At 40.5% G+C, this 14,793-nt stretch overlaps 1 protein-coding gene across 8 annotated transcripts in view; it reads left to right on the top strand.

Moving 5' to 3' along the window:
- carmil3 (capping protein regulator and myosin 1 linker 3) overlaps positions 1 to 6,044 on the top strand; it is a 77,454-nt gene extending 71,410 nt beyond the window's left edge. For 5 of the 8 annotated variants that reach the window (XM_088311006.1, XM_088311008.1, XM_088311004.1 and 2 more), the window contains exons 36-39: positions 318 to 424; positions 529 to 745; positions 2,074 to 2,145; positions 2,371 to 6,044. In XM_088311006.1, coding sequence (XP_088167132.1) covers positions 318 to 424; positions 529 to 745; positions 2,074 to 2,145; positions 2,371 to 2,552 — 578 coding nt within the window. In that variant the 3' untranslated portion in view covers positions 2,553 to 6,044. The remainder of the gene's footprint in view (positions 1 to 317; positions 425 to 528; positions 746 to 2,073; positions 2,146 to 2,370) is intronic. The other 3 variants (XM_088311007.1, XM_088311005.1, XM_088311009.1) reach the window with 3 other exon arrangements.
- The last annotated feature ends 8,749 nt before the right edge of the window (positions 6,045 to 14,793 follow it).

Here is a 14,793-nt window from a genome sequence, read left to right as displayed (position 1 = left end):
ACACACACACACACGCGCACCCCCACATACTCAGGCTTTCTATACAGGGGTGGGCTAACCCAAAAGGGACCTAGATCAATAAATGAACCAAAATTTCTAACTTAGTTAAAAAAGCATGTAAAGCAAAATGAATAGAGCATAACACCAAACAATCAGTAAATGCCAAAGTGCATGTCCACCACACCGCAAATGAGAAGCTCTATCTTGCATGTGGCATTTCACAAGAGACTTTATTTCTTAACCATGTGTACGTCGTGTGGCAAACCCCGGTGTTCTACTTGTTGACATTTCATTGTGCGAACGGTTTTGTTTTCCAGCAGAGGCAGGAAGGCTGGAAGCACAAGAGGAGCAGAAGGAAAGAAAACGTGAGGAAAAAGATAGGATGCGAGCACCCGAGGGCCAGCGTCCTCTTATTCCTGTCAAGGTCTGTGTTTACAAAGAAACATATTAGACTACCGTATTTTTTTCTTTGATATTCCTACTGCTTTGAAAAATGTCACTTAACCAAACACTTAATCCCACGTTCAGCCTTGTCTTGACCTCGTAAGAGACAAAACATCTCCGGAAACCCCCAAGATCTCTCCCAAAATCACGCCCATCAATCAAGAAGGAAGTGATGCCCAGAGGAGTGTACCTCTTGCGGCGTCTGTCAGTCATGATGAAGTCACCAGTAGAGAGTGGAGAAGCCCGCCAGCTCCTGCCAAGACTGAAATGGATTCAGCTGCAGACAGCATTCTTGTTGAAGGTAAAAAAAAAAAAAAGTAATTGTCCAGGAAATGTAACATAAATTCACATCTCAACATCTTCAGATTCTGTTATTAATGACGATGTTTACGTTTTATGAATTCTTGTCGATACAAAAAAAAAAAACATTTCTTAATCAGCAAACTACAATTACAAGTGTTCTACACAAAATGTCAAGTAAAAAACTTTTAATGGCCACTTTGCTCTAAGAGTTATTCAAGCCTATTAAGGCATGCGTTTTAAGAGCTTCTTCAAGCACTATTTTGCATTGAATATCTGCTCCCAACATGATGCATAGGTCTGGCTGTATTCCCTAGGAATCTTGAGAAAATTGCCTGTGATTAACAAATGGTTTTGTATGTTCTCCAAGTGTCTTCTTGCAACTGCCCCCACTGCAGGTTTTCAATGAAACAAACCAAATAGTTCCAGAGCTGGGCACTTGACCCTTTTTAGCCGGTCAGCCCCCCCGCCCTCCTGCCGCGATCTCTGTATCGTTCAGGCCTCAACCCTTGGCCTTATTCATAAAAATTGTCAGCCCACAACCCCGTTCCGGCCCGCGAGAAAAACAAAATTTAAAAACAAAAATGTCATTAGCTGGTTAGTTTACTATTCAATTCCGCTTACCTTATTATGGACTTATGATGGTCTTATTTATCTCCTACTTCTTCTTTATTCTTCTTCATGAAAGTGCCCAGTGGACGTTAGTATGCACTGTTGGTGTTTTAGCGATTGTGGTATTGCTTGTAATGGAATGAATGCCCCAGTTGCAGGTGGGAGGCGCGGGTTACGTGATGTCAGAATAAGGAAATACAGGCCCGCTTGAATGCACGCTGATGTCTCACGTCTTTTCATACACAAACGGTTGGTTAGTGGCGCTTTTGACGCATTCTGAGGCAAATTTTGTCGTTTGCCCTTTTCGCGAGAAGGTTCATCACACGCAGGAGGGCCGATTCGTGGGACGGACTAAAATCAGCTTTTTTAATTGAACTCTTTTTTAAAATGTGTCACCTTCAGCCCTCCACCCCAAAAATGACCGTTCCGCCCCCGGGACGACTGCCCAGCTCTGGATAGTCCTAATGAAACGTTGCAAAATGAAATTGTCAGTGCATTTTTTTAATTAATTAAATTTTTTCTATGATGATGCATTTCCTGATAAAGGGGGCATTTTGTGATGAACTTGTACATAGAATAAAAGCTCTTGTTTAAATAATTCATTACAAAGAACTTAAGTCAACTGTAAATTTCTCCACTCAACCTCATTAGAAAAGTTTATTTTTCCTCTTAACGCCGCATGCATTTATTAATCATGGGAATTGTCACACCTATCAGGTAAGAACGAAGGCCATAATGGATTTCCAGCCCCGTCACGTGGCACGAGAAAGTCCACCTCATTTGACACAGGTATTGTTTTTCCAACACTTTGAGTTACTGCACCCTGGCTGATCTGCACACATGATTGTGTGACGTTGTGTCATTAACACGGTATGTGTGCATGTTTAATGAATGGATGGATGAAATACATCACAAAATTGTAATTGTCTCAAGACTTATTTTTTTTTTACTCCTCTGTTTATAAAGCATGGTGGCTGTGTTCTATTCTGTTTGTCCCATGTTATTTCCCCTCAGGCATGGAGCGGGGCAGTCACTATGATCTGGAGAGGTTTTCAGATCCCAGACTCTCTGTGAAAAAAACACATTTCCCCCAGAACAGAAACAGATCTCTGGACTACCCCGCTGGGACCAGGTGTATGTACTGTATGCCATTACCTGACAGTCACGTGACATTGAAATGTTTGCAAAATACTTGAGACTGCAACTGCAAAATGCATCGAGTTGTCTTTTGTAGGACTTACCAAAACTTCTGAAACTGAGAGCTGCTTCTTGGGTGAAGGGCTACCATTTTAATACACACTTCTGAAATATGTTAAGACACTGATCATGTTAAGGATTTACAAACTGTAAAAAAAAAATCTAATGATTTAACAAGTTTGGAAATTATGGAACCTTTTTTAAAAAACAAAAAACTTTGCGTTCATTAAAAAAAAAAAAAATTGCCATTCCCTGGCAAAGTTCGTGTTCCCTCACAAAGTTTGGGAGATTGCGCATTTTTTGCAAGAGATTGTTTTTTGTTTATTTTAATGCACCTTTATGTACTCATCTTCCGGGAGAGATTAATTGAATTACTTTGAAATTAGCTTGAAATACATAGACTTAAAATCAGTTCTTTATATTAAACACCGTTTCCAAAGATGTGAATCGAGTACGAAACAAAATAGGTTCCAAGTCCTCCTCCATGATTTTTGGTGTCTCCGACGCACTGCCGAGATGACCCGGAATTACATTAAAAAAAAAAAAGCAAAAAAAACAACATTGCATTATGTCACAAACTTTGCGAGGAAATGCACATTTTGGGGAGAGAAAGTTTTTTTTTTTGGTTTCATAAATACCATGTTACCTTAGGGACTCCACAGGAAACAGATCATATCAATACAATACAACTTCATTTGTATAGCACAATTCGTAACAGTTGCAGCTGTAACAAAGCGCTTTCCACAGAGTAAAACACAAAGTGGCCATAAACACTTTAAATACAGTAATCCCTCATTTTTCGCCGTTAATTAAGACTGCAACCCCCCGTAAAAAGTGAAGAACGTTTTTGTAACTAAAATGTATTTTGTAATTATGTAGGTTTCCAACCTTGATGCTTATTGCACAACAACTATAACTTGAAAGATGTTTTGTCACTTGTCTGGTCTTCACATTGGCACTTATATAATGGGTTTGCATGCAAAAATTCCGTCAGTACTAAAATGTGATTAGATTTACGACAGATTGCCACACCACCTTTCGGAGCTCTGCTTGTTATTGTTTCCGCTCTCAGCTGTTCTACGTCACAGCAGGGAGGCAAGCAAAGTAATATTGCTGGAATTGTCAGTTCTGTTGTTTAAAACGTGTGTCTTATTTTGTAAATGGTTGAAGCACAACACATATGCTCGTTTTATTTATTTCTGTGTGTATTTATTTATTTTTTTATAAAAGCTGTAATTTAGCATGACAGCTTGCAGCCGGATTTCATTTTGACTGGAGAAATATTCTCATAGATAATAATTTAAACATTCTTATGACACAAAACTATCATCATCATTTATGCATTAATACCATCTGATTCCTGTGCAATGTTTTATTGCTGCGATAATTAGCAGGCAGGATTTGATGATTCGCCCTCACTTTTTGAGCTAAGCTGTCTGCTACGGAAGATGAAAAGCCCTCAGCTGTAGAATCATGAGGCAAAAGTATTGCAAATGATCTCTGCCAGTAATCTGGAAGTATGCATGCAAAGGCTGCGGGGGACTCAATTAGCAGCAATCGGAGAATGATAAAAGACGACATGTCGCGAAGGAGGGCATAAAAACGTATTAAAGAACGTGTGAAACATCTTAAGTGATGCTCTGTCAAGTTACATTTCATGTAGGCTAATGTTTGTTCTGGAAACTGAATATCACATGGATGTTTCTTGTTTGCCCATTTGGGCAATGCAGAAAAAAATAAAACTCCTCGCAATGGCTTATCATTGCGAGGAGTTTTATTTTAAGAAAAGAAACGGCAAATCAAACAAAATATAGACAAATGTGTACTGCATGGGGCCTACAACAGTTTCCATGACCCGAGGTTAATGTGAAGATTAAAACAAATGAAACAAAGGAGAAGTGCAGTCACTTATCTGATTAAGGTTCACTAAAAAAGAAGGTAGAAAAACACAATGGTGGAGTTATTCAATTCTGTGAGCCATAGTCTTTAGTGAGATATGCAGAGATGTTCTGGTCAGAATAGTACAAGTTGAGGGGCATTTAATATAGACGTTGAACTGATGCCAATTGGTGGATTTCAGCCAAGTGGGATTGAGTAGCATGTGCCAATTTCATAGGCCAATTTGGCGAGTATGATTGTGTCCTATTAAAGTCTGCCTTGCAACACTTGATGTGGAAATATGAAGTAACCGCTGGAAACCCGGAGCAATTCTGATTAAAAAAAAAGTACCATCAGTATTAAACTTTTGATGACAAATTACACGCTGTATGTCTGTATTGTGTGGCACATTACCAGTTAGAGAAATAGGAAGCAAAAAAGTTTATCGGATATCGAGTTGTTTTTTATGACAGTAGGCTATGAATTGCAGTATGTTTTTTTTATGCTGTTCTCTGTAATCTATCTGTGAAAACGGACGGCATCACATTTATTCTGAGGTTAAATGTAACCAGTGTTCAAAGAAAATCTATAAAATCCTGGTAGTAGTAAAAGGTATTTACTCAAACCTTTTCATTGGGTTTGTTTAGATTCCACCGTACAGTACATGCTGACAATGTATTTGCTTTTTAGGTTACGAGAGTCCTCACCATGGTAACGACGACGCTTTATGACATCACACGAGGGCCAGGCAAGGTTTGCATGGAAAACAAGACTGGAAAACTGAGGACTGGAGTGAGACGAGCTTTTAAATGGCACTGACCATCGTTTTAATGACGTCATGATCTGTTGCTGAGTATGCATGTATTGTGTTGTTTTAGTTTAAAACGGATGCACTTGTTAAGGGGCATTTTGAGTGCAACTTTCCTACAACAGTACTGCATAGTTCCATGTGTCCCCCATAATTTACTGCCACTGTTGTTTTATGCACTAAAGCTAAATTATTTCAAAGTATTCTGTCTTCTTGTCCCCTGTTCTTCACTGACAATCTGCTTAAATAATGACTCGGTACTGTATTTATTCAAATGGAGATGTACATATTTAATATAAATCTGCACTAACCTTTGTGGTGAATCTACTGGTGAACAATCATGATTTTTCTTTTTTTTTTTTGTGATAATTTATCATTTGTCACGTGTGATCGGTATGCGCTAATGTATGCAAATGGTTGAGAAATGTTTCGTGGACTAACAATCGCATCTCTTTGAAGGTATTAAAATGATGATCAGCTATCGTTTTAATCTGATTTTACTAGAAGGAAAAGGTGTATTTTTTCTAAAGATGTTTCTGCTAATTAGAATAAATGAAAATGACTTTACACACAAGATTTTCCCTCATTCCTTCATTCGTGTTTGTATGACTGAATTTTCAATACCTAATTATGTGCTGAAGCCTTTTTTTTTCTCGCAACTTCACTATGCATGAGCCTATGACCACTTCTTTTCTTTAGGGTTCAATTTGGAAGGATTCTGTTTTTCGAACAGCAGAGGGTAGCAGAGTCTCACTGTGACTTGCACTAATGCACTTGTGTAATAAATGAGAAATGTGCATGACCATTGCGGCCTGTTTCTGGTGTTTATTCGCAGCTGAGCTCAGTGGAAGATGGTCGCCTTGGGAGAGCGGGCCGGCAGATCTAGAGGAGAGTTGCTAATGAGCAAAATGATTGCTTAATTGTGTGCCTAGTAATTATTTCTGTCGCTTGCATGTAAGAAGTAGATTACAGGATGTTTGCAGGTCTGCCTTTTAAACAGATGAGTCAGGCCTTGCAACATCCGTCAGCTTTTTACAAAGAATGAGAACTGGAACAATGACATGACATCTGATTGCTCACATTGCCAGGGTGGAGAGAAAGGCGAGAGATGCTGCAGGCTTACAGTAATCACAGGATCCAATGTTGGATTTTTATTTCTCCACACTCGCCATACGCCCCGTTTCATCACAGTACACCATCAGTCCATTGTGACTGCGCCTGCACATTTCTTGAAGAATCCATTCTGACGCGTACAAGAGGAGCGCACGCACACTTACACAAGCTCTCCTATCTCTTCACCATGTCTGCACTTGTCGAAGTGTGTGTTCTGTCACTGTGCATGCGTGCTGATGTGTATAATTTGTGCGCACAGCACTGGCAGATGGGTCAGCAGTGAGCCACTTGACTGCTGTGTCAACAGTGGCAGGGTGGTAATGAGTTGATATGAGCCTGCCCCGCATGCGCCACACTGCAACCACAGAGAGACAAGAAATAGTGAAGCAGTTTTTCTTGGAATGTTAAAAATTATTAATGGAATCTTGTACTAGAATATGGAGAAACTCAAAGCTATGGGTAAATAATTGGGAATAAAGGATGAGGTGCTTTTCCGGTTCACTGATGCTGCCATGCGTGGTATGAAGGTGTCTCGCTCAAGGATACTTTGACAGTGTGTGGAATGCTGCAATTATTAGAAGCAGACATTCATGATGTCAACCTTCCAGGCATACATAAACTAGACCAAAGGTCATGTCATAATCCACACCGCGTATCCTGTACAGGTTCGCAGGAGGGTGCTGGAGCCGATTCCAGCTGACTACGGGCAAAAGGCGCACAACACCATGAACAGGTCGCCAGCCAGTCACTGGGCAGACATAGACGCCGTCGCCAAGTGGGAACCGATCCCACGCTGCCCGTTCACAACTCAGGCGGATGTACCACTACACCATCACCATCACCTTAAATACTCAAAGAACCATTTTAGATGTCAACCACAGGGAGAAAAAATTAAAGAAAAAAAAAAAACACCAGGAGCTAAGGCTGAACAATTTTAGGAAAAAAATGTCTTGCTTTTTTCTGACATATATTGTGATTTTGGTCACAATGTGCAGTGACATTTACAAACATGACAGGAAATGCCATAAGAGCATTAAAAACAATAGCATCTAATAATGCAAGGACAAAGAGGTTTTGTGAGGGGGGCAGTTCTTTCTCAAGTTTTTAATAAATACTTCCTGTCAAATATAATTTTGTATTTATTTGTAAAATGCATTTTTTTAAACCCCAAAATGTTTCTGACCTAATGTCCATTTTCTTTTTAAATAAAATAATTGTCCCTCAGCTAAGCTAAATTCATTTAAATATGTAATTTTGGGACCTATCGTTGTGTGGATCTCAAAACTCAGTAGGCTGTTTGCAAAATAGTGCAAATATCATTGATGAGATTTTACATATTTAATACACGTTCGTCATCGAACCTCTTCATCATGTTGACATCAGCCCGGTCTGAGAGCGTCTGCTAAATAGCTGATGTAGCCGTTGTCTTATTATATAATAATGTGTGTGTGTGTGTGTGTGTGTATAGCTTAAGTCACCGCCACCTTTAGTCATTCTGTTCATACTGTTTTCATTTGTATGAGTAACTTTTCAAAGAACAGGAAATTGGTGCCATTTCAACAATGACTGTGTTAAGCAGCAGATCTCTGTCTTGTCTGTTGCCAAGGAAACAGCTGGTAGTGTTTTGGGCTTTTCCGTGCAGAATTTAGGATAATATCCCTAATTCTTCAGAATTATATTGAAAAGCCTAAAACAGATGCTCTTTCAAATGAAACGTCTTGATATGTTCAATTTGAGTGATGCTATCGGTAACAGGAAATTACTGCAGTTGTAATTCGCTGAGTTATAGAACAACATCATACTAACTGCTGTTTGTTATATCTCTCATGGAGCTCCATAAGGTAACGTATAGATTAAAATATGTCTGAAAGATTCCATTAAAATTAAGCATTTTCGTCATTTTACGGCTGTCAAGTTCATTTGAGGTAAAGAAATGCCTGTTTTTGCTTTGTAACTTTGCTGCTGCTGTCATCTTATATAAACTACTTCTATCACTTCAATTGAAGCAATAAACCCAAAAATGTTCTAGCCTCCTTTTCCCAGGCAGAGCTTATGTGCCTGGCGCACCTCTATTCACCCTTAAAAAGGAGGGATATGACGCAAGCGAGCAGCAGACACTTGACAAGATTCCTCTGGCTCCCTCCTGGGTGCCGCTCGACACAGATGTGTTTTATTTCCTCCTCTCCGATTCATAAAAGCTATCTATTCAGCTTTCTCCCCGTCTAGTTCTATATGAGGAGGCGTGCTTGGATGGAGCGGTGATAGTGAGGTTGTGGGGCAGAAACTGAGTCAGAGTGAGATTGAGTGGGTGTGATAGATGAGACATTTTGCAGACAACACATACCGAGGGCTATATGGCTGATTGAGGTGCCCAAAGCAGAGAGGAGGGTTACATAATGAAGATGTAGCTGCAACTTTGTCATAAGTGTTTAGGAAAAAAAAAAAAAAGGAGGTGATTTGCTGCTATAACAGCCTGCAGCCTTCCATGCTGTTTTTCCACAATTTGGCATTTGACTGCAAGACTTTGGTCCTCTTCATGGTCGAACGGCAATAAAGTCACGGCGACGCGATTCTGCATGAACAATCCCTCCATCCATTTTCTATTCTGCTCATTAGGGTTGCGGGTCAGCTCGATCCGATCTTAGCTACGGGTCACAGGCGTAATAAACACCCCAGACTGACATCTGCGACAACCTCCGATTACTCTTTTCAGAGACAAATTAGGAGTGAAAAGGTTAGGCCACATTCAAAAATAAGGGGGGGGAAAAACTACATTTACAGTGTTTCTCAGAGCATGACTCACCCGTTTGATTACAAAAAAAAGATCGAGGGCTGAGGGACTTAAAAAACAAAACGAAAATTGTTCGCATTATTGTACATATTTGAAACAATTCCTAATTCATTCAAGTTCACGGTGCTGTGCAATTTGAGGCACACAGATCATTTATTTTCCCTCACATCAAGAATTAGGAAAGAAAATGTTTGGCGTGCATTCAGGTTGAAAGCCATCAGACTGCAATAACTTTCCTCATTCACTTAGATCAATAAACACTTTCCATACTTTCAAAAGATTTCTACTCTCTCAAACATTCTGCTCTTGTTTGGATTTGGATTTGCTCAATTTATGTAATCTAGCCGTAAACTGTATTTGCTTGCAGTTGTATACTTTTTTTTTCAACAGTTTTCGTGAGCCTGAAGCTGTGTATGATATATATCGTATTTATTCTTAATATAAATGTATGATGTGAAATATTGTGGCGTTGAGAGGCTACGCTTAGGGGAGCGTTAAGTGTGTGGGCGTGGATGTGAGTGTTTTTGATATCAATATGTTTGTGTTTAATTTTTTATCTATTTGTATGTTGTGTATTAATTTTAAATAATTATTTTGTATATTGTAATGATGAGTTTGATTTTGATCGTAGTTTTGTACAGGTCTTGAAGGGACCCCATCAAAAATGATGATATGAAGAATTATGCTATTTTAAGTTCCAAAAGTTGCATGCAAATATTTCCCCATTATTTTGGTTTATTATAAAATTGTTCGAGCTGAGGCGTGTTTGACTGCAGAATGTGAGCTTGCTCTGCATTTGCTGTTATGTTCATCATCTTTTTTTCTATAAATAGATGTTTTTGTTTTTTTAAGTACTCCGCTTAGTGTCACGTTTTTGTTCTCAGGGGGATCTGCACATGTGAAAAAAACTTACAAGCTCCAAGAAGCAGCTTCACAGTGGGGGAAGGCTGAAGATTGCAATGGCTTGCTCAAGGAATTTTGATCGTGGTCTCTGAGGAACAAAATCAATTTGACCATCTGATTACCAGACAGCCACTCGACCTCCTGAGCTGCGATGCCATTACATGTCAGACAAGAATAAATTGCACCTCAAAAACAATTCTTCTTTTTCCTTCAAGCTGAATGATGGGGCTTAATATGCAGTCTGCGGCAGAAATATGGATGAATAGAATCTAACTGAGAACGGGGAAAGAACAAAAATGGCTTCAGGCCGGCTTCCAAGTGATGTCAAGTGTACAAACACATCACAATGTTGAAAATGTGCATGCCCTTCCTTTGTGAAGACCCAATTGTGTTAGTATGCTGCCTTGCAGTTTTTTGTTTCATTTATTTGCTTGGGATACTGGGAGGGTGCTTAATAAAAATGACACAGAGTTAATCAAGAAATCCTGACTGAGTGCATCAATAGTCTCACTCCCTCTCTTTGCTGTTCTTTCATTTTCGAGGCCAGCACACGCCAGCATCGTGTTTAAGGTAAAATGTTCAAATTGACTAAAATGGCAGCTGAGTTATTAACTGTTGAGCAACGGATTGCATAAGTGTGCAGATGTTTCACCTGAACAATTCTTGTTACTTTGTGATTCTTTTTTAAGCGCGGTTCCATTGGCTGGGGTTTATTTTCATCTTAGTGGCAAATGAGACTACATATGCATATACGTTTTGGCTGTGAGCTATTATTCCACTGCTTTTCACCGATATTTCAAGTTTTTGCCATAGTATCAATTCACTACCAGTATCGAGGTGATTTTTGCAGGTATACCAACTATAATATTCCATCCATCATCTGACTCGCTCCTCCTCACAAGGGTGGCAGGCATACTGAAGCCTATCCTTGCTATCAACGGGATGCAGGCGGTGTAAACCCTGAACTTGTCACCAGCCAATCACAGGGCACACAAGGACAAACAATCACTTGAGCTCACAACCACACCATCCAATCGACATACCATGCATGTCTTTGGAAACGATATACCGAGAAAAAACCCACGCAGGCATCGGGGAGAATATGCAAACTCCACACAACCCTGCACCTCTTAACTGTGAGGCAGATGTGCAGTTGACCATGGTGCCATCAAATATAAAATATATATATGTATGTATGTATACATATATATATATATATATAGAGGTATTCAATTAAAAGTCACAGAGGTCCACAACGAAATTTTCTTCCAATTAAAAGGTCCGAACCAAAGTCCAACTTCCCGAAATGTCTAGCATATGTTCACATTTTTATATAGTTTCAATATTTAGTCATTTTCAACAGAGCGCACTTATATACTAAATATTTTGAAATGTTCCCATTAAACACCTTTGCCAGTCAAACAAATATAAGGCGTTTATTTCACATTCAAGAAAATGTGGCTCCAGGAATTTAAGGGTGCCACTTCCAGAAAAAAACAATAAAATATCTCCTGCAGAAATATATCAAGTGCTAAGCATTGAGTTAACATCTTTTACCTTTTTTTTTTTTAAATCAAAGAGTTATCAGCCTAAAAAAAACAGAAAGCCTAATTATCCGAGTAAACCAGTCAACATGTTCAGTACACAATCAATAAAAATGGCTGTCCTCATGAAAAACTAATTCAAAATGAGCTTTGACACCACTTTTTCTTTTGAATATTTTTTTTAACTTCTCTTAATGAGAAAAATGAGTTTGTGACTGCCCTGCCAGTGACCTAAATCTGGGTTGGAACGGAGTCAGGGCCATTGGGATTTGGTAGATTATTTCACACATCTGGTCTTTGTGTTTTCCTTTAAATAATGTTTGTGCAACCACATTTAAGCACTCCTTCACAACTTCCCCATCACTGAATGTTTTTTTTATGTTTCCCCAAAATCCATGATACTTTTACTGAACATTCGTTTGCATGCCGCTGGGATGTAAACGAAAATGTAAAAATCTGTTGTACTGCACTCGAAGTTCGATGTTTTTGCGTGCGCTCACCTCAAACGTCAGCGGATAACTGTGCACAAAAGGGCGGTGCTTTATTTCGTTGTGGCGCTTCGCAATGTTGTGACGGTTTCGGAGCATATGATGCACACTGGTTTTAAATTGGCTGCAGCCAGAACGAAACTAAATTTCTCCGTCCATACATTTAAAACAAGACGCATCGACCTCGCTAATTTTTTAGCAAGGCATACTGTCAGCAGCACTCTCTTCCGGTCTGCTGCGCAATTGGCATATGATATATGATAATGAGTAACTTTCTGTGACGTTTTATTTTGTCATAGTAGCTCTCAGCAGGAAAAACGTAGCACATCCCTGGTGTAAAGCAAAAGATGATAAATTGGCACATTACTCATAGCATCCGGGCAGGGGCTTATAATGCTGTGGTGCAAAGTTGAAGGTGAGAGCAGTGCATTCATGGCCAAAGGGCAGCTTGGGAAATAAAAAAAGAGGAAAGAGGAGGAGCACAGGTTTTCGCCCTCTTCATCCATCACATCATGTGAGGGTGATCGGAGGGCTATTCCTCGCAGCGGATCGCTGTGCACAGTAAGTAAGGCGCAAACTTTAAACATTGCTGCTTTTTTTTTTTTAAACTCCTTATGGTTCTGCCTCCATTCAGCATTTACATTTTGGCTCAGTCCAGCCCTGGACTAAATTAACTTGACTTGCATCAAGCTTGACCTTTCTAGTGCACGTTTCTTGCGTTGACATGACAAACCTGGGTCACTACTTACACAGGTACAATGTAATATCTCCTGATATGAGATCAATCTAAATTCTAGCTTTAAAAATATAATAGAATAGAATAGAATAGAAATCCCTTTATTGTCATTGTACTCAAGTGTGCAACGAGATTAGAGGGCTCCCCTCTCCAGTGCAATACAACAATAATACAGACAAATATATAAATTAGATAAATAAAGAAGACAGTGCAATGGAATTCAGTACTGAATAGGGCATATAGAAACACATCACAATGCTGTTTTGCGAGGTTAGGGTGGTCTCGTGTGTGTGTGAGAGTTCAGTATGGAGATGGCTCTCGGAAAGAAACTGTTTCTCAGTCTATTGGTCCTTGATTTGATGCATCTGTAGCGCCTGCCAGAGGGCAACAGGTCGAACAGGTGTGAGTTTGGGTGGGTATTGTCATTGACGATGTTGAGAGCCCTTCTGAGGCACCGGGCGGTGTAGATGTCCGACAGTGAGGGGAGAGGGCAGCCAATAATCCTTTGCGCTGTTTTGACTGTCCTCTGGAGCCTCACTCTGTCCGCCTCAGTGCAGCCGCTGTACCAGGTGGAGACACAGTACGTCAGCAGGCTCTCGATGGACGAGTGGTAGAAGGCCAGCAGCAGCTTCCTGTCCAGGTTGAATTTCCTGAGGACTCTCAGGAAGTGCAGACGTTGGCGGACCTTCTTTACCACTGCTGTGGTGTTGTGACTCCAAGAAAGGTCATCGGAGATCTGTACTCCCAGGAACTTGAACGTGTGGACCCTCTCCACACACACGCCTTCGATGCAGAGGGGGGGCGGCAGCGTCTTGTTCCTCCTGAAGTCGACGACAATCTCCTTTGTTTTAGCAGAGTTAAGGTGCAGTCTGTTGTCCTTGCACCAAGTTGTCAGTCTCTTTACCTCCTCTCTGTAGGCTGTCTCGTCACCTTCCGAGATCAGACCGACCACTGTCGTGTCGTCAGCAAACTTGACGATGGTGTTGTTGCCGTGGGCCGGGCTGCAGTCGTAGGTGTAGAGGGCGTACAGGAGAGGGCTCAGCACGCATCCTTGGGGGGAACCGGTGCTCAGCATGAGGGTGGAGGACGTGTAGGGGCCGAGCAACACAGTCTGGGGTCTGTTGGTCAGAAAGTCCTTAATCCAGATGCGTGTGAGGGCAGGGAGGCCGAGAGTGTCCAGTTTGGCGACGAGGATGTCTGGGATGATCGTGTTGAATGCCGAGCTGTAGTCCACAAAGAGCATCCTTGCATAGCTCTGCTGTCGTTCCAGGTGGCCCAGCACAACATGCAGAGCAGTGTCGATGGCGTCCTCAGTGGATCTGTTAGCCCGGTATGCAAACTGGTAGGGGTCCAGAGTGGGAGGAAGGCAGTCCCTGATGTGCTGGAGAACCAGCCTCTCGAAGCACTTCATAATGACTGGTGTGAGAGCAACAGGACGGTAGTCATTCAGGTGGACGGCTGGTGACTTTTTGGGGACAGGATAGCACTGCATTGCATCATAGAAAGATGTTTGTCTTACAGTAATTTTTCCACGCGCATGTAAATAAAGGTGATCAAGAACAAACACAGCACAACTGTTCTTTAAAAGTGATACTTGTGATATTTGATACTTGAAAAGTGATATACTTTGATAACTCACAACCGATAGAAGTGTGTATTGGATGTTCGTGTTTTACATTTTGTGCATCGAAAGCCTGCACCCCAGGCAAGGACAACTACATTTGCCACAACTGTCATTTCTAATTAAACATATGTCTTGTGCCTCAGGCAGTTTGCTTACAAAGTGATTTTGCACTTTAAAAACACATTGTTCCAAAGTATTAGTACTAAGCACCATTCACAGTAAGCACTGTTCAGATATTGTTTGTGGATTGTTCCACTGATCTTTAAGTGCTCAAATGCTTTTTCACATAAATCTGTTTCAGGCTACAAAATATACACCTGGAATTTATTATGCTTTATTTTATTCATGCTCTGTT

Source organism: Idiotropiscis lumnitzeri, chromosome 12 (assembly GCF_059441095.1).
Source record: "Idiotropiscis lumnitzeri isolate Australia: NSW breed Sydney's pygmy pipehorse chromosome 12, RoL_Ilum_1.0, whole genome shotgun sequence".
Taxonomy (NCBI): Eukaryota; Metazoa; Chordata; class Actinopteri; order Syngnathiformes; family Syngnathidae; genus Idiotropiscis; species Idiotropiscis lumnitzeri.
This window is presented reverse-complemented; position numbering and strand designations above follow the sequence as displayed.